Source organism: Anabrus simplex, chromosome 1 (genome assembly GCF_040414725.1).
Source record: "Anabrus simplex isolate iqAnaSimp1 chromosome 1, ASM4041472v1, whole genome shotgun sequence".
Taxonomy (NCBI): domain Eukaryota; kingdom Metazoa; phylum Arthropoda; class Insecta; order Orthoptera; family Tettigoniidae; genus Anabrus; species Anabrus simplex.
In genome coordinates this window covers 993,967,514-993,988,032 of record NC_090265.1, presented here as the reverse complement: position 1 = coordinate 993,988,032, position 20,519 = coordinate 993,967,514, and the positions used below count along the sequence as shown (strand labels likewise).

The window sequence follows — 20,519 nt, the reverse complement described above, 5'->3', positions numbered from 1 at the left end:
AACGCCATACCTTCCCATGGACCTCATAGGGCTCCTGCACCTTCCACAATCCTTTCTTAGTTGCCATTATTAGGCCTATAAGTTCCTAAGCGTATGATTTGACTTCGCATATTGATAGCTACTGTCACGTTTCCACGCATAGATATGAAATCACCACTACTGAGTCACTTTACTATTTCCCTATTCATATTATTAAGTGTCAATATTATTTTCTATTCGTTCCCGGTCACTCCATGTGAGATTTGTGCTGGACAAAGTGGAGGCGGGACAGGCTTTTCTCTGGGTACTCCGGTTTTCCCTGTCATCTTTCATTCCAGCAACACTCTTCATTCTCATTTCATGCCATTTATCAGTCATTAATAATCACCTTGGGAGTGGCGACCCCATTGTAATAATAGCCTATAACTAGTTCATTCATAACATCCCTGACCCAGTCAAGGACTGGAAAACAGTTTGTAGGTTTTCATTTTCATTATTTTCTATTCGTAGTTTCGTATTTTTTATTACTATTATTTTCTGTGTCCATTTTTATTTTTCATTACTATTAGTATGTGTAGGCGTAATTAACTCGATTACAGGTACATATGGTTACATTGTAATCATAGCGTATGTTATTGAAGGAGAAAGGGTTGACAATAATCATTCTCGGCTAACTTTTGTAAAATTAATTTTAAATCTTAAGTTTGAATACAGGTTGTAATTGTTACATATGTATGCTTAATCCCTGTTTTTGTTTTTTCAAGATTCTTGCACGAGTTCATCTCGCCACGTGTTTTTCGTGCGGCGATGTGCGGTTTGTGTTGCTGTGTTTCACCTTATAATTAGCGGTGGGAGGAAATGGTAAGTCACTATCTGTAACAAATTTTTCTGTTTCATGGTTAATATTTATTATATTACTTTGGTGGCTAGCTTTCGGCTGACCGCGTGTTTTCTAAAGTTATATTTTCATATTGCGTGTGCCGTGTTTTAAATTAAGTCTTCGGTGAAAAAGTTCTGTGGGGTTGTTAACTTAACAGTAGTTTTTCCTATCCATGTTCCGGTTGTAGCATCTGTGTAATTCCTGGTTGCTTTAAACTACGTTGTGAAATTGTGCTAAGTACTGTCCTTTCGTGTCTGAATTCATGTTTATCTCTTGAACAGCTGAAGTATGTTGAAAACAGCTGAGCGTTTGACCCACTGCAAAGTGTACACATCCTACATCCTAAGTTATCGTGTGTTGTGTTCTGCTAGTTTTCCTTCTAGACCATGTAAATTGTAGTGTGAATTGTCAGAGTGATCATTGTGTTGTGGTCAAGTTTTAGCATGATGTCTCATTAAGTTTACTGAAATTTGTATTTTGGTAAATGTTAGGCAATATTTTTTTTAGGTTAATATTTGTTAATTTTCGTCTATTACTTCAAGTGTCTGTTTGCAAATCTCGTGTTTCGGCAAAGTTCTTTTAAAATTTCTTTTCTTGTCACGTGTTGTATTTTATTTGGCAGTTCTACGTGTGTGATCTTCTAACGTTAATTTTTCGTGTCGTATTTTAGCTTGGTATATATTCAAATTTCTGGTCATGTGGGGTGGTTTTTGTCTTTTGCTGTGTTTGGGTTAGTTTCCAGGTAGGTATGGGACTATTTGGGACGGTTCTCAGCCAGTTGCTAAATTCACCAATCAGATTAGAGGCTATGCGATCTCTGAATCTGAGCGAAAGTTTTCTGGTGTGTCCTATCGAGCTTTTCCATTGTGTAAGTGTCTGTTCCCTTGTCACGTATATTTATTTACCCGTATGTTCCTATACTTGATTTGTGTTATTATGGATCTGCACTTGTGCTCGTGACATGTTTGAAATCTGGTGTATCTGATATGGGATTCATCTGTGTTCTTTGGCCCAATATTAGGTGCCTAAATGGAAAATGATGTCCCTTGTTATTGTAGAATGAATACTAGGATTATTTTCTACAAATGTTCATTTCGGTGTCATTAGGCTGAGCTGTTAATTTCAGTTAAATTTTGCAGGTCATCAAGATTTTCGTTTCTGTCATTTTAAATTTGTCACTCATGAAATTTTGAAGATATCGCGATTTAGCTAATCCAGTCAGTTAATTTTCCTGCTTGTTTTGTCTTGTTCTATTTTCCCAATGGTATCACCACCTTGACGAAGGCAAAATACATTTTGCCAGGTGTGTTGGAGGCTTGCGTGTTCAAATGATCCTTAGAGCTATGCCGGCGGGAGCATATGCTCCTGGTAGGGCCACCCAAGCCGGACAGGTCTAAGGTGATGATCCAAACTAAGAGTGATACCCTGGTCCTCCAGGTTGGGGGTTGGTACGTGGGGCTAACAACTCCACTACCACAAAACTACATATTGTTTAGAAACCAAATCAAGATAACCGGACGGTCCCAAACTTACGACGACTAAAGTGCGCTAAATGGCAACGATACGGATATATTGGAACATGGAATGTGAGAAGTATCTTTCAGGCCGGGGCTAGTAGAAAATTGAAGGAGGAATTACTTAAATATCAGATAGATGTGGCAGCATTACAGGAGATAAGATGGAAGACAATCGAGGTGACAGATCTACAGCACTACATTTTGTTCAATAGTGGGGAGGAAGAAAATAGAATAGGAACAGGGTTTATGGTCAAGAAATCGGTCAGTCGTAATGTGATTGAATATGAAGCAATAAGCCCCAGGCTATGCCGGTTAAGATTGAGAGGGAGATTTGCCAACATATCACTAATTCGTGTCTATGCACCAACAGAGGATGCCAATGAGGAAGATAAAGAACATTTCTATGAAAAAATGGAGCAAGTATATGACAAGTTGCCCAAGTATGATGTTAAAGTTGTCCTAGGGGATTATAATGCCAAAGTAGGCAAAGAGAAAGAAAACCACCCAGTGGCAGGATATCATAGTAAACACCAAGAATCAAATGAAAACGAGTGGAAATTGATTGACTTTGCCTTTAGCAAGGAGCTGGTGATTAAGAGCACATGTTTTCCCGATAAGGAGATCCATAAAGAGACATGGATATCACCGGATGGTCTGACAAAGAACCAGATAGACCATGTGCTGATAGATGTGCAACATGCCTCCAATATAATGGATGTGAGAAGCAAGCGTGGTGCAGACAGTGATTCAGATCACATACTGGTGAGGATCAAGTTCCGAGAAAGACTGGCAATTAAATCCAGGAACAGAGCTGAGCAGAGCAAGATCTATAATGTAGAACTGTTAAGGGATGAGAAGAAGGAGGAAGAGTATAGAGACCGGCTGCAAAGAAAGCTACAGATGGGCAGAAACAGAGATGTAGACATCAACACAATGTGGGAGGAAACCAAGCTAGCAATAAATACAACGGCGCAGGAAGTACTTGGAGAGAGATGGAAACAGAGTAGAAATAAATGGTATGACGAAGAAGTGGATAAGGTTCTGGAAGAGAGAAATCTTGCCCGACAAAGAATGCTACAGAGACCCACTGGAAATAATATTGCAGTTTTTAAAGAGAAACGGAGAATAGCAAAGACATTGATAAGGAACAAGAAAAAAAGAGAAGAAAAGAAAAGGAGAGAGTGGATAAAATGCAGAAGAATTTTGAAAACAAACAATGCAAAAAATTCTTCCATGGGGTTGGACAAGTAAAGAAGGGATATCAACCCAGAGTGAATATGCTTAAGGATGAGACTGATAGACTCATTGTTGGGAAAAAACGAATTCTGGAAAAATGGGCAAAACATTTTGAAACATTACTTTCTGTCAGACCAATAAATGAAGAAAAAGAAGGATCAGACAGTATGGAAGCTTCAGAGAGAGATGAGGAGGGTGAATATGGAGATGAGTGTGAGGAGGAAGAGATGGATGAGGAGAATGGAGATGAGGATGAAGACGATATGGGATCACCATCGATTGAAGAAATAAGAGATATTATAAAACAATTAAAGAGCAGTAAAGCCCCAGGGAATGACCTCATAACAGCAGAAATGGTAAAACATGGAGGAGAAGTGTTGGGGAAGAAAATACACGAGATAATTAAAAAGATATGGGAAACAGGTACAATGCCGGAGGACTGGACACTAGCAAATATATGTCCTATACATAAGAAGGGGTCACGCATGCAATGCAAGAATTATCGAGGTATATCCTTACTGAGTATAGTATACAAAATCCTCTCTACAGCCATAACAAAGAGAGTTAGTAGTAGAGCGGAAAGAATTATAGGGGAGTACCAAGCTGGTTTCAGACCTGGAAGATCGACGATGGACCATATTTTCACCGTGAGAATGACTCTGGAAAAGACATATGAATACAACGTTCGACTAGGGCATCTTTTTATAGATTTTAAACAAGCCTATGGCAAAGTTAAGACATCGACATTGTGGGAAACAATGAAGGAGTTTAAATTCCCACAGAAGTTAATAAAATTGACTAAGATGACCCTGGAGAACAGCAGAAGTCAGGTAAAAGTGCACGGAAGTCTGTCAAGATCTTTCAGAACCGAAGAAGGCCTAAGGCAGGGAGACCCCTTATCACCAGTGTTATTCAATCTAGTGTTGGAGAAAGCTGTAAGATCAGTAACTACTAATCCGGGTGGTAATATTTACAATAGACTGATCCAAATTTTGGCTTATGCAGATGATGTGGTGATATCTGCTAGAAGTAATGAGGCACTTACAACTGCCTTGAGGGAGCTGAAAGATGCGGCTGGGTCCTTGGGCTTGGAGATAAGTGAGGCTAAATCTAAATATATGGTAACAGAGAGAAATGGAAGGAACACGGAAAAACTCCAAGTGGATGGTTACACCTTTGAAGCAGTAGATAGCTTCACATATCTTGGCTCAGTAATAACATCAGAAAATAAAGTTGAGACAGATATTGTAAATCGAATTAAGGCTACCAACAGATCCTACAGGGCACTGAATCCCCTTCTGAGAAGTAAAAACTTAAGCAGGAAATTAAAACTGACTCTCTACAAAACAATAATTAAACCAGTGCTTATGTCTGGGAGTGAGGCATGGGTATTGACTGAGGCCACAGAGAGGAGATTAAATGTGTGGGAAAGGAAAGTACTGAGGAAGATATTTGGACAGGTGAAGGAAGGAGATTTATGGAGAATCAGAACAAATGAAGAAATAAGATTATTGTATAAGGAGCCGGACTTGGTGACATCAATCAAAATGAGACGAATTGGATGGCTGGGGCATGTACAACGGATGGAGGAGGGAAGACTTCCAAGGAAAGCACTGACAGGACACCCTGGGGGCAGGAGAACGAGAGGTCGGCCCCGGATGAGATGGCTGAAGGATGTGGAGACTGATCTGAGGACCGTTGGAGTCAGGAGGTGGCGTAGGCGTGCTGAAGACCGGGACGACTGGAGAGCTGTGGTCAAGGAGGCCAAGGTCCTTAAAGGACCGTAGAGCCATGGAGTAAGTAAGTAAAATTTCTTTTGTTATTGGTGTCGTGCCTTCTAAATTCATTTGCACAGTTTCCGGGTGAAAGGGATCCTGGAGTAAGGTTCTAAAATTCAATAGCCAGGCCGTATCCGTCCTACCATTTTTGTAAATAACTCTGTCTGTCTGTGTGTGTGTGTGTGTGTGTGTGTGTGTGTGTGTGTGTGTGTGTGTGTGTGTGTGTGCTATTACTTAGGGCTTAAGGTGTTGAGAGGCCATTCCCCTCCTGGGAGTACGGTATTGGCCCTTAAGGTTGTGGTTTGTCCTTTTGCTTTCTGCGTACTAATTGATGTGTCATCGCATGGGTGTTTTTGCATGCGTGTGTACTGTGTTTTTGTGATGTTGTGTGATGGAGTCGGTGTTGAGGTTGGGTGTGCCTTTTACCATTGGTTGGTTACGCTGATTCAGAAGTCGTCGCACTTGTGTCTTGTGTGTTTCGTGGATGTTGTGTGTGCTGGAGGACAGATGGGCTCGGTAGTCTTGTGTGTTGTGCTGTTATCTGATAATCTCTGGTATGAAGGTTGTACTTGTGCCTTTTTATTTCTTATATCAGTGAGTTGGATTTCTGCATGTGACGCTTGAATTATTTTATGGTTTCATTTGGGATTTTCTGTTCATCGGTAAAGTAATGTGGTTTTGATTTGGTATTCCTGGTTAATTGCGCCTTAATTTGAATGGTGTGACACGTAATACGTAATATGAGTTATCTGTGTTAAAATTTTTAGGAGTACATGACATGGTAAATAAACAGTGACTTACTAACCTCAATTCATTGAATATGGTTGCAAGCTAACGTAATTAAAGTACTTGTTCCTCTGTTTTCAGTTTCCTTGCAACATTCCAAATTTTTCCTTTTATTTATTTTGTTCTTTTTCTTAATGTTGGGTGATTAAGAATGCACACAGTAACTTAATTTAGTAGTTATTAGGGATTTATTTAGTTATAAGCAAAATTTTGGGTAAAAGTCTGGCCGGTAATCTCTTGGATCTTATAGTTTAATTAACACGTTGGGTGCCACGTGCCGCCATATGGCGTCACGGTGGTCTTCAAATTTGAGATGGCGTGACGCCATATGGCGGCACACCATTCTTGAAATCAGAGTTGGCGTGACGCCATATGGCGGCACAGTTGAGTTTCAGGCGATGCGCCGTAGATAATCAGCTGTGACATCTATGCGCGTAAAATTGGTACTACGTGAAGGGCGAACTTCAGGGTCTATTCCAGCTATGTATTTTTACTGTATGCCACCATATGGCGCCACAGTATTCTTCCGAAGCCACTGAGTGGCCTGTGGTCGTTGTCACAGGTGAAAGCGTGCCAGGCATTGTTTATTCCTCGTTTACGTACGTATTATCACTCAGTTTATATAGTTGTGAAAAAATATTAAAAAATGGAAGATATTGGTAATAATCTTACGAGGGAACACATACATGTGTTATACTCGGATTCGGTTGAAATTTGGTAGGAATATTCGTGGGAGACAGTAGAATGCTAAGGTGAAAACTGCATGTACCCAGCGCAAGTTTAAACGCCAAAATTGAACAAATAAATAGTCATAAAATTAGAAGTGCCGCGGGAGTATCGGGGTGTGGTGGAGAGGTAGGGAGGAGCGAAGCAGCGGACGTGAACAAACCGGGCTGCGTCGAGCTGCGCCAGCAGCCAGGTAGCGTAAGGTTAGCGCGTTCCCCTTAACTTCCCGATCAGATGTGCAAAACGTAAATATGAAAACAGCACATGAAACAAGTGTACAAAGGACGATGTTTGAACAACGATGCCAATAAGGTTTGAAAAATTACAACGAGTAACAAGAACTCGGGCGTGCCGAGACGCATATTTTCAATGTTTAGAGTTATCAGAAAACTGTTATCAACAATATGTAATGTAATATAAGTACTTGTTTTGCATTTTACTAGGTTTTCATAAATATTGCGTTAATTTGAATTAGCAAATAAATATCTCGTATTTGAAATTCGTATTGCACATTCCATGTCAAAAAATTCTGTGACACCATATGGCATCACGCTATATTTTATCTTTCCTAAAGATTGATGTGACACCATATGGCGTCGCACATGACCATGCTATGGTGAGATAAAATTTACTTAGTACATCATATAAATATATCCCAAGATTATATAAACAGACTACAACGCGTACAATTGCTTTGGCACAAGCGGAATGCAATTCAAAAACAAGCCTGGCACCAGTGGAATAGTGTGCTACAATCGGCTCGGCACTCAACGTGTTAAGTAGATTAGTTGTAATTAGGATAGCCGTTTGTGACCGTACTAGGTATACCATAATGTTATGCATTTTGGAGTAAGATTAGAATTCTATTAATGTGCATAGTTAGGGATTTTGTAAAGTTTTGGTACTAGGGTAAACTCAGGCAGATTTTCCTTTGGTATTTGAAAATTTTACTACATTTTGACATAGCACTTGCCAATGGAGCTGGGGTATCCCAGATCTGAGGAAGGGGACCTCCTAAGGAGTCTTGTTACTGTTATTAAAAACAAAACAAAAAACCCACCCTTGAAACTCAATTTCAGTTCTTCGATAGTTCAGGCCAGTGGCCTTATTTCTTCAGTTCCACGTTTCCGCTGTGTCTGCTTATGTTTCAGCGACCAATATACCACGACCTCGGTTTTAACATACGGTGTCTGTTTGGAGCCTGCAACGTACGTATTGACCACTAATATCCGATGGTGGAATGGAAAGGTGTTTCCGATGGCGGCAGTAGTCAGTGCTGCGCCAGCAAACTTTGCCTATTATGGGCCAGTTCACTAAGCTGGTGGGCTGTGCTGAGGCTACAAGAGAGCTAATGTGGGACTGCAATATGGATGGAGAAGTTGGCATCGGCCACGGCCAGCGACTTCATTTGACAGCGAGACCAACGCTCTACCTGTGATTGTTTTCACCTGTATAGACGTTCCTGAAGAAAACAAAGATAAAAATTAGTGGTGTGGTCCAATTGTGGTGTTATGAGAATCTTCAAATCTCCATTAAAGCCTCCCTTTAATTTCATTCAAATTTTTTTTGTCGAGCTGGGCTCGACTTTGGGGAGGAGGAGTAGTAAGTAATCGGTGGTGGGACGGAGAACTGGAACTAAGCATTGTGTATTTATCCTTTATTTGAAAAACATTGATTATAGTGTTTCTTAATAGGTGTACAATTTTATCGGTGGACAGAATGAACACTGCAAGATGCGAGAATTATTTTCGAAGTGATTTTTTTTTTGTATGTAAATTTTATGTAATTGATCATTTAAATTAATGTCAGCAAGCATGAAGAAAAGATATTTGGGACATTTTAAATTGAAGAATTTATTGAAGAATTATTTGAAAATTATTTTTTAAATTCTGTATGTCAAATATCGTAACCTTGTAACCTGATAAAAAAATTTTTTTTAAGGTGCTTTAATTTTGAGGCGTGCTATACCGCACGTGCAGTTACTGATGTTGAAACAGGTATTGCAATTCCTCTTGCTTCAGTAAATCAGGGTATGTCCATATATTGTCATACAATTGGATTGGCCAAAAGTACGGGCGTTCCAATTGGCGAAAAGAACGGGAATGAAGTGGAAATTACATCCTATTGGTGGATTGTAATTTGTCAATTTCCGGCCTTAGGCTGTTTCGCATGCGAGATGCGATTAGGCCGGGTCTATTCCATCTGACCGTCCCCGAGTGTGGATGCGCTCGAGGGTTTCCCCTCCGGGAACCTTCCTGCCATTTCTATTGCCATTTCAATGTTTTCTGATTTTGTTTGATTTAATTCAATTTCTTTTGCGTTTCGGTACTTTCTTGCTTAATGTAATTTTTGAAGTCTTAAATTTGACATGTCTGAGTTTGCCCTAGATTTCCGTTGTTTGTAATTTCAAGTCTTTCACCTGTTTTCTTTAATCAACAATCCATTCATTTGTGTTTTTGGATTCGTAATTGTATCCGTTTGTCAAATGTGTTAAGTATCAGCTGCTTGGTCATTTAACTTTGTTTCTTGTATTTTTTCATTTGTTAGTTTTAATATAGTTGAGCTAGAGGGTGTTTCTTTTAAGTCTTTTCACCCCCATAATGCCATACCTTGCTATGGACTTCATAGGGCTCCTGTACCTTCCACAATCCTTTCTTAGTTGTCATTATTAGGCCTATAAGTTCCTAAGCATATGATTTGATTTTGCGTACTGATAGCTACCGTCACGTTTCCACGCTTAGATATGAAATCACCGCTACTGTGTCATTTTACTATTTCCCTATTCATATTATTTAATGTCAATATTATTTTCTATTCGTAGTTTCGTATTTTTTATTATTATTATTATTTTCCGTGCTCATTTTTATTTTATTATTATTAATATTAGTATGTGTAGGCGTAATTTATCTCAATTATGGGTACATTGGGCAACATTTTGCACCAGACATTGTATTCGCTGCAGATATCAAGAAAATGTACCATCTGTTAAACATAAGACTACAGGATTATCACTTACAATGCATTCTGTGGTGAGAAGATCCTAAGAACTGTTGATAAACTTAACCATTATAGGTTAACATGGTTGTTTGATCCTACTGACTAGTCTGATCCTAAGGAGACGCTCGAAACATACTCTCTCACATCCGTTACATATGGAACTTCATCCACATCATTTCTTGCAACAAGATGCTTGCAGCAACTCACTGCTGACAAAGAACGCTTTCCCAGAGCAGCCATCATTCTCCAGTGAGATTTCTACATTGACGATTGTATGTCTGGTGCTGACTCTATCGAAGAAGCCCAAATTCCTCAATCTGAACTTCAGGACTTTCCCAAATGTGGAGGTTTAAATTTATCTAAATGGTGCACAAACAGTCAAGAACTGTTGAATTCTATTCCTACACACCTTTAAGAAAATCAACACGCTCTCACTAATGGCAATAGTGACATCATAAGAACTTTAGCTTTCATATTGAAACCATCCAGTGACCCATCAACCTCACAAATTCTGCAGAATTGGAAAATCCTTTCTAATCAACTTATTAAAAAGATAAGCATTCCATGGCTAGTATGATCAATGACGAAGCAAGGAGCATTCAAGTTCATAGTTTTTGTGATGCCACAGAAAGGGCGTACAGAGCCTGTATGTATGCAAGTTCTTTTAATCATGAAGGGAAGACTGCTGTCATGCTGCTTTGTGCAAAATCAAAAGCAGCCCACCTAAAATAAATCATACTACCAAGTTTAGAATTATGCAGAGCTTTATTGTTAGCAAGACTTGTAAAGATGTGGGGTTTTTTCCCTAGTTGCTTTCCGTCGCATCGACACAGATAGGTCTTATGGCGACGATGGGTCAGGAAAGGCCTAGGAACGGGAAGGAAGCGCCATGAACTTAATTAAGGTACAGCCCCAGCATTTACCTGGTGTGGAAATGGGAAACCACAGAAAGCCATTTTCAGGGCTGCCAATAGTGGGGTTCGAACCCACTATCTCCTGGATGCGAGCTCACAGCTGTGTGCTCCTAACCGTACGGCCAACTCGCCCGGTGACTTGTAAAGAAAACACTTACTGGCCTGTTTGAATATATGTGGACAGATTCTATACTTGTATTAAATTAGCTTCCTGTTCCACGAAGCAGGAAACATTTGTTGCAAATCACATGGCAGAAATTCAAGGCATAACTTCCATAAGAGCGTGGCAACATGTACGATCTAAAGATACCCTGGCAGATCTAATTTCTCGAGGGTACGAAGCTTCATCATTAATAAATTGTGAACTCTGGTGGCATGGACCTGATTGGTTGAATGTAGTATATGGCTCACTTCCTAGCTAAACAATTTAGGTTTAAATAAGACGAAGGGACACATTAAAATGTAAATAATGGGTTGAAGCATTAAGTGAAATTTGTCTTCTTGTACTTATTTCGCTTTGGGTTTCTTAGTTCATTTACTTTTTGTATTTGTGTTGTTTCAAGCATGTCATTTGAAGAATGAGATCCAGACTCAGCTTTGTGCTGATAGTATCATGCATATTTGTATGACCGATCTGGTCAGGCTTATACTTTCCATTGTTCGATATACAGCATGTTGTATTAAGTCCAGAGGTAGGAAATTGCCAGTGAATTTAAATGTGTGCTGTACAAGCAGAAGGTTGTTTCTGTTGATAAATGTAACAGAGATGCAGATATTTTACACCAGTGGCTGTCAATAATGTCAACCATTGGGAATTAATTATAATGGTTGCATCATCAGTACATAGACCGGATTGATGCAGCTTCTCATGCCACCCTATCCTGTGCTAACCTTCTCCTACATCCCACATCTACACTGCTCTGTTTGTCATATTCATACCTTGGTTTACCCCTGCCGTTTTTACCACCTACACTTCCCTGAAAAACTAAGTGAACAAGACCTGGGTGTCTTTAAATATGTGCCCTATCATTCTGTGTCTTCTACTGGTCACATTTTGCCAAATCATTCTTCTCTCAGCAATTCAAGACCATATCTATTCATTTATGATCCGATCTACTGCTTTTCTTAAGAAAGCCCTTCCTCTCTTGTGCTAATCTGCATTTTTTGTCCTCCTTACTTCTGCTATCATTAGTTATTCTACTACCCAAGTAACAATATCCATCTACTTCCTTTATGACTCCACTTCCTAATATAATATTTCCTGCATCATCTGACTCATTTGACATTACCTTTGTTCTGGACTTGTTTATTTTCATCTTGTGCGGTACTCTTTCTCCAAGATTATATCCATACCATTCAGTAATTTCTCCAGATGTTCTGCAGACTCAGATAGAATGACAATATCATCGGCAAATCTCAGAGTTTTTATTTTCTCCCTTTGAATTGCGAATCCTTTTCCAAATATCTCCCTGACAGTGAAAAAGAGAGGCGACAAACTGCAGCCCTGCCTCACCACTTTCTGGATTGCTGCTGCATTTTCATAGCCTTCAATTCTTATCACTGCTTACCTTTCTTCCTAAGTTTTCTTCAGCAGTCCCACTGATTTCATTCTTTACAACTGTCCACTCTTCATCTATTGTGTTTCTTTTGGCCTTTTCATTTAGTCCTTCTGCAACATGTTCCTTGAAACAATCCCCCTCACTCTTTTCTTTCACGTTATCTAGATCCCATCGTATCGCATTCCTCTCTTCAATTTCTTCAACTTTACATTTCACGACCACCACATTGATGTCAGAATCCAAGTTTGCTCCTGGGAACGTCTTTCAATCCAATACCTGGTTTCTGATTCTCTCCTTAATAATAATGAAGTTTATCTGATACCTTCATCTGTCTCCAGGTCTTTTCCACGTATACAGTAATTGTTAGTGGTGTTGGAACAATGTATTTGGAAGTAAATTATGATCAGTGCAAAATTCAAGTACCTGACCTCCTCTTTCATTCCTTCGTATGGTCCGAATTCTCCCACGGCATTAACTTCTCTTCCTTGGCCTACCACTGCATTCCAGTCTCCCATCACTATTAGATTCTAGTCTCCTTTTACATACTGCATTACATCTTCTATCTTCTCATATATTCTTTTGATTTCTTCATAATCTGCTAAACTAGTAAGCTTATATAGACCTGCACAATTGTGGTAGGCATTGGTTTGGTGCCTATCTTGACAACAATGATTCATTCACTATGCTGGTTGTAGCAGCTTACTACTGCCCTATCTTCTCATTCATTACTAAACCAACTCCTGCATTTCCCTTGTTTGATTCTGTGTTAATAATTGTGCAGTTGCCTGACCAAAAATCCTGCTCTTCCTACCAACGTACTTCACTTGTACCAACTACATCCAAGTTTAGTCTTCAATTTCCCTCATCAGGTTCTCTAACCTACCGCAATGATTCAAATTCCTCTAACATTCCACCCTTCAACTCGATTCCTGATTATTGCCTCCTCCTGTGTAGTCTCCAACCGGAGATTCAAATGGGGGACTATTTTATCTCCAGAATATTTTACTTGGAAGGAAGTCAGCATCAGTACATCATTCATTCATACAGTGAAAGCTGCATGTCCTCGGGAGTTAGTTACGGCTGAAGTTTCCCATTACTTTCAGAAGTGTAGCAGTATCAACACAGCTTAGCTATAATAAAATATTAAATGGTCGTAGCAGACAATTTTCCAGACTGCTGCCCTTGCAACTTCCAAAAGGCTGCTACATCTTTCAATGATCCATTTGTTAGTCTGGTCTCTCGAAATATACCACTCAGATATGGTTGCAACTAAGGTTTGGCTATCTGCTTCATTAAGACGCGCAGCTTCCCCACCACGACAAGATCACATGATTCACAGGGGAGGGGGAATTGAATATGAAATCTAAATATAAACAGTGTTAAAGACTGGATAGTAAGTAGTTTAATATAAGAGTGACAAGGGATCACCAATATTATGCTCAACTCATGAGCCTGGTTTCCAAATTGTCTATGAATAATACATTATAAACTATGAGAATTAAATGCGTCAGGACACTGCCACTGGATGCAAGCAAGTTCTAAATGTGATCTAAACTTCTTGTTAAAACTGTGGTTTGAGACTACAGAATAAAAGTGAAAAGTTTGTACAGATATAAAAGATGAGTCATGGAGGTTAACCTCAGAGAAAAAAGGCAAATGTTTTATGGGTCAATTGAATAACATGGAGTTCAATAAATATTTAGAATGTACTGCTGTTGTCGAAGGTCAAAACCGGTTGTGTTGGTTCAACTTTTGTAATAAGGTAACACTTCCTCTTTTGAATTATAATTCTGCTTCATTTCATGTTGTTTCATCCGCTCAGGGTTAAATGATACATTAGACCTTAGTGATATACCTGAGGACCAGGCACTTTGTATACAGAATCTCTGCAAAACTATTTCTGATGTGTTCTCAGAGAGGTTACGGGTCACTAACAAGATCAAATATAAGACTGGCGTAACAGATTCGATTCCAGTGAGGTTTCCTACTACTACTGGGCGGTATCGCCTTTCTCGTCCCATTTTTGCGTTAAAATCTCCCAGCAAGATTTTAACATGTGCATTAGGGATGTTTGATATCATATGGTCCAGTTCCTCCCAAAATTTGTCTACTTATTCTCTATCCTTTCAGTTTTTATCATTTGTTGGTGCGTGTACATTTATTAAGGTGTAGGATTCGTTTTCTACTTTAATTGTTAAGGTTGCTGTCCTTGCAGGGCTCACGGAGAAGTCTTCTATTGAATCTATTATACTATTATGAACCAGAAATACCACACCGAACTGAGGGGCATTCTTCATCACCCTCTTCCCTGGGGGTTCTTTATAGAGACGATATCCTCCTGATTCAATTGGATCCTGATCTGTATATCGAAGTTCTTGAAGCGCTGTTATTAAGATTTTATGTTGATCCATTACATCTGTTAAGTGCTTCAACTTACCAAGTTTCATTAGTGAGTTAATATTTAATGTCGCAAAGTATGAAAACTTTCCTTTCTTGTTGAATTTTTCTTCTTAAAATGCTGTGCCTGAATATCTGTTGGGCTCACCAGGTGCTCCGATTCACCTTGATCTTCTAAGTGACATCCCACTGTATCCGAATGGTGTCTTTGCTTGGGTTTTTGATCCAAGCCGGTGGATTTATTACAAGACTCTTCATGTTTGGTGGATAGTCTGATCTTCCGATCGAAACATTTCTGACCTAAGTCAGGGTTTACAATTCTAGATGTGATCTAGAAAGTTGAAAGTTAACCCCAGATGTTCAAGGGTTCTGGGTTGGCATTTCCTCCTAACCCAATGAGCTATGGTTTCCCCGCCAATACTCGGGTAATAATAATAATAATAATAATAATAATAATAATAATAATAATAATAATAATAATAATAATGATAATAATAATAATAATAATAATAATAATAATAATAATAATAATAATAATAATAATAATAATAATAATAATAATAACTGGTTGTGGCCTAGGGTGGTCAGATAGGAAAGATGGAAGTGAGGAGCCCGACACAAGTACGTGAAAGCAATGCCAGACTCAGCTATGGGAACTGTGGTTGCCAATCCACACTCCCGAACTCAGAACCCCAGATCCCCTTTGTAGCAAAGGAGGATACCGTGGGTGTATCCTACCACCCATATTCACAAGGTATTTAATTGCACAAATAGATTTTGTTCTTGGAAGCCCCCCCCCCCCCCCCACTCAAAGTCAGCTCCGCCCCCTACGAAACAATTCTTGGGTATTGCCTTGTGTGATAGAAAACATGACAATGATTCTAATGCATAAACCTACCTGTGGATGAAGTTCCTACTCTCCAAATAGCTCATCCCACCAGCAATTTGCGTAGCAATGTACATGAGAACAACTGCATTGATCTGTTCCTTGTTCCCATTGCGTAGATAGTCCAGCAGATTGCCTTTGCTCATAAACTCTGTGATGATATAAAAAGGTGGTTCTCTCGTACACACCCCTGATTAAAAAAAAAAAAGAAATAACATCAACCATCAGCACACAAGAACTATGTAGAAAATATCTTATACATTCACATCATCACAAATACTTCATGGAATAAATCACTACAGAAAAATTCCACACTATCTTTAAACTTATAACTATGTTTGCCAATTTCTTAATTATTTGCTTATTTTGATTTGTTTATTTTGCATATGATTCACTGACAATCTTACACTATGAAAAGTATTTACAAATAATTACTATTAAATACAAATTACAGTATTCTATAGGGAGCATCTAATCAATGTCATAGATGTAGGGAAGAGGCACTTTTTTGAACACCAAATCAAGTCCAGTTGCTTTGAACCAGGCAGAATGGCCTTGATTGAAATCAGCTTGTTCTATTGTGAAATGCTGACAATACCACTAAAGGTTTATTTGGCCAACACTTCTCTCGAATCTTTCATAGGATTAAGGCATTAGTCCCTCAGTTGTTTTCCATGCTTGTCTGCTGACTTCAGCATTGAGAATAACTGTCTAGTATCCTGATAAATAGGAAGAGCTTCAATACTGCAGATTCTTTACCATAAACACACTTGTTTCTTCCAAATTGGAGAGGTACAATGTCGTTCAATTTAAACAGTCATTGGACGGGAGTCGAAAAGGAGTGTGCCAAAAGTAATGTGTAGTTTAACAATCAAAAATTGACACATTTAAAGTTTCACATCGGACATCATCGCCGTGAAGTGAGGAGGTACAGCTACAACTAAGCGCAAACACAACTCGCTTATTGTTGCCATTGATGCTATCACGGCCAGTGCGAAATTAATAACTGGTTTGACAGAAGGGAGTTTGGGTTTAGGAAAGGTTATTCCACTGAAGCTCAGCTTGTAGGATTTCAGGAAGATATAGCAGATATCATGGATTCAGCAGGCCAAATGGACTGCATTGTGATTGACCTATCTAAGGCATTTGATAGGGTAGATCATGGAAGACTACTCTAGCAAAAATGAGTGCTATTGGATTAGAAAAAGGAGTGACTGAATGGGTGGCTATATTTCTAGAAAATAGAACTCAGAGAATTAGAGTAGGCAAAGCTTTATCTGACCCTGTAATAATTAAGAGGGGAATTCCTCAAGGCAGTATTATTGGACCTTTATGTTTTCTTATATATATCAGTGATATGTGTAAAGAAGTGGAATCAGAGATAAGGCTGTTTGCAGATGATGTTATTCTGTACAGAGTGATAAAATAAGTTACAAGATTGTGAGCGGCTGCAGGGTGACATCCATAGTGTTGTGAGATGGACGGTGGGCAATGGTATGATGATAAACAGGGTTAAAAGTCAGGTTGTGAGTTTCACAAATAGGAAAAGTCCTCTCAGTTTTAATTACTGCGTTAATGGGGTGAAAATTCCTTATGGGGATCGGTTTTTTTTTGCTAGCGGCTTTATGTCGCACCGACACAGATAGGTCTTATGGCGACGATGGGATAGGAAAGGCCTAGGAGTTGGAAGGAAGCAGCCGTGGCCTTAATTAAGGTACAGCCCCAGCATTTGCCTGGTGCGAAAATGGGAAACCACGGAAAACCATCTTCAGGGCTGCCGATAGTGGGATTCGAACCTACTATCTCCCGGATGCAAGCTCACAGCCGCGCGCCTCTACGCGCACGGCCAACTCGCCCGGTGGGGATCATTGTAACTACCTAGGTGTTAATATAAGAAAAGACCTTCATTGGGGTAATCACATAAATATGTTTGTTAATAAAGGTTACAGATCTCTGCACATGGTTATGAGGGTATTTAGGGGTTGTAGTAAGGATGTAAAGCAGAGGGCGTATAAGTCTCTGGTAAGACCCAAACTAGAGTATGGTCCCAGTGTATGGGCCCCTCACCAGGATTACTTTATTCAAGAACTGGAAAAAATCCAAAGAAAAGCAGCTCGATTTGTTCTAGGTGATTTCTGACAAAAGAGTAGCGTTACAAAAATGTTGCAAAGTTTGGGCTGGGAAGACTTGGGAGAAAGGAGACGAGCTGCTCGATTAAGTGGTATGTTACAAGTCATTAATCTCATTTTTTGGTCCGTATTGACAACAGTGATTACATTCAATTTACAAAGTATACATTTATTATTCACCTATTCAATACCTACAGTACCACATTTAGTGGTTACATAATCATAAAAGATTGAAAAGTTGTGGACATGCTTCGCCCTTCTTTTTGGGCACCATCAGCATATTAGCTAATCTTTAAAACAAACAATTTTATTAAGAACGATTACACTATTGTTTATGAAAAATTGCGATGAGATATGTTGTGATATTAAAAAAATTTTACTTTGAAACAGTAGTTAAGAAATCTGACATGGGAAGTATAAGCACATATTAAAATTATTGTAGTATATTTTACAATATACTCTTATATGTGAAAATCAACATAACTTTTAAACACAGATAGATCTCCAACTTATACTCCATTTCAACGACTACACCAGAGTGTATCTTACATCAATTCAACTCAACGAAGATACACCATTTGCTTCTTCGTAACCGAATCTTAATAGTTGGAACGCATAATTTAAAACAAAATTCATCCTCTGATCTACTTAGCAGCGACCGTGGAAAATATTACTGACTTTCACTAAGAAGAGGATCCATTTCAATTCCAGGTACATGCCGATTTTAAAAACTTCTTATCATTACAAATAATTTTTTAGACAATATTGTAAAATATACTACAATAATTTTAATATGTGCTTATACTACCCATGTCAAATTTCTTAACTATTGTTTCAAAGAAAAAAATGTTTAATATCAAAACATACCTCATCTCAATTTTTCATAAACAATAGCATAAACATTCTTAATAAAATTGTTTGTTTTAAGATTAGCTAATGTGCTGATGACACCCAATAAGAAGGGCGAAACATGTCCACAACTTTTCAATCTTTTATGATTGATGTAACCACAAAACGTTGTACTGTAGGTATTGAATAGGTGAATAAATGTATACTTTGTAAATTGAATGTAATAAGTGGTATGTTCCGAGCTGTCAGTGTAGAGATGGCGTGGGAGGACATCAGTAGACGAATAAGTTTGAATGGTGTCTTTAAAAGTAGGAACGATCACAATATGAAGATAAAGTTGGAATTCAAGAGGACAAATTGGGGCAAATATTTGTTTATAGGAAGGGGAGTTAGGGATTGGAATAACTTACCAAGGGAGATGTTCAATAATTTTCCAATTTCCTTGCGATCATTTAAGAAAAGGCTAGGAAAACAACAGATAGGGAATCTGCCACCTGGGCATCTGCCCTAAATGCAGATCAGTAGTGATTGATTGATTATAGACATGATATAGACTTTTGGGCTTATGCCGTGTCAAGAAAATAAGGCAAAATTCTTTATGTTTCGCCGAGAACTGTGCTCAGCATCATCAGAAGAAAATCTCGACTGTCCACAACAAAGGCTTCTTAAACAATGAGCTTTTGAATTTAGACGATACAGTAGAAGTGGAAATGGTACGTTCATCATCAGATGGCTCCCAAGACACGGTACAGAGCTAGCGTTCGAAGCGGAAGCTGACAAAACCATCAGAATCAGTCTAAGAAAGTCACATAACGTGTACGTAACGTATGACGTTGACAGATGTATGACATTGAAGCAAGCCTGGAATGAAACTTCTGGTGATGAGGAACGTACGAATTTGGAAAACACTGATACGAAATAACAATAGTGAAGGGACAGGGAAGGGAACTTCCTACGTAAATCCTTAATGGTTGGCAACCAGGTATTACTTAATTGATAGCCAGTGTCCCTGTTGAAATTGTTAGAATTTCTACGTATTTCCACAGCTTCCCGTATAATCCTGGACCTGTAGTGTCTGGTGTGAGGAAGAGCTCGAGCATCTTGGAACGTGACATCATGGCCCGACGATAGAGCGTGCTCAGCTATTGCTGATTTGTCTGGCTGGTTGAGACGAATATTACGTTTATGTTCCTTGATAGGGGTACCAATGGACCAGCATGTTTGGACGATGTATACCTTACCACAAGTACAGGGAATTTTGTATACCCCAGGATGTAAAACTGGGGACAATTTGTCCTTGGTTTTGCCCAGACCGTGAGCAATTTTAGTGGCGGTGCCAAAGACGGTTTTTATATTGTGTTTGCAGGGGACTTTGGCAATTCGATCTGTGGTGTTGTGAATGTAAGGCAAGTAGGTAGTTCCCTTCACTACTTCCTTTTGTGAACTCTGCTTGGTCGTTTCTCTGGGATCCAGGGCTCTATGAATGTCCAAATCGCTGTAACCATTACCCTTGAACGTGACTTACACCATGTCCATCTCCACCTGGATATTTGATGGCTCACAAATTTGTCTCGCCCTCTTGACGAGTATCGTGAGAATGCCTTGTTTTTGTGCAGGATGGTAGTGAGAATCTGCATGAAGATAGCGATTTGCGTGGGTAAGCTTACAATAGGCGGCAAGATAATAACTGACAGGGAATCCGCCACCTGGGCAACAGCCATAAATGCAGATCAATGATTATTGATTCATACAATTTGTATGGGCAAGGTCACCCGACAGGCTAGCAATGCAAAAGTATTTTTGCACCACTGTTTCTTAGAAATGAGCGATACAAGATATAAGGTAACTGGTGTTTAACTGACAGAAAAAAAAAGTATGTTGGTGTC

The 20,519-nt window shown here is 39.1% G+C and overlaps 1 protein-coding gene across 9 annotated transcripts in view; it reads right to left on the bottom strand.

Annotated features, from left to right (window-relative positions):
* Abl (tyrosine-protein kinase Abl) overlaps positions 1-20,519 on the bottom strand; it is a 520,947-nt gene that overhangs the window by 248,824 nt on the left and 251,604 nt on the right. For all 9 annotated transcript variants that reach the window (XM_067136890.2, XM_067136892.2, XM_067136891.2 and 6 more), the window contains one exon: positions 15,668-15,845. In XM_067136890.2, the coding sequence (XP_066992991.2) occupies positions 15,668-15,845 (178 nt within the window). The remainder of the gene's footprint in view (positions 1-15,667; positions 15,846-20,519) is intronic.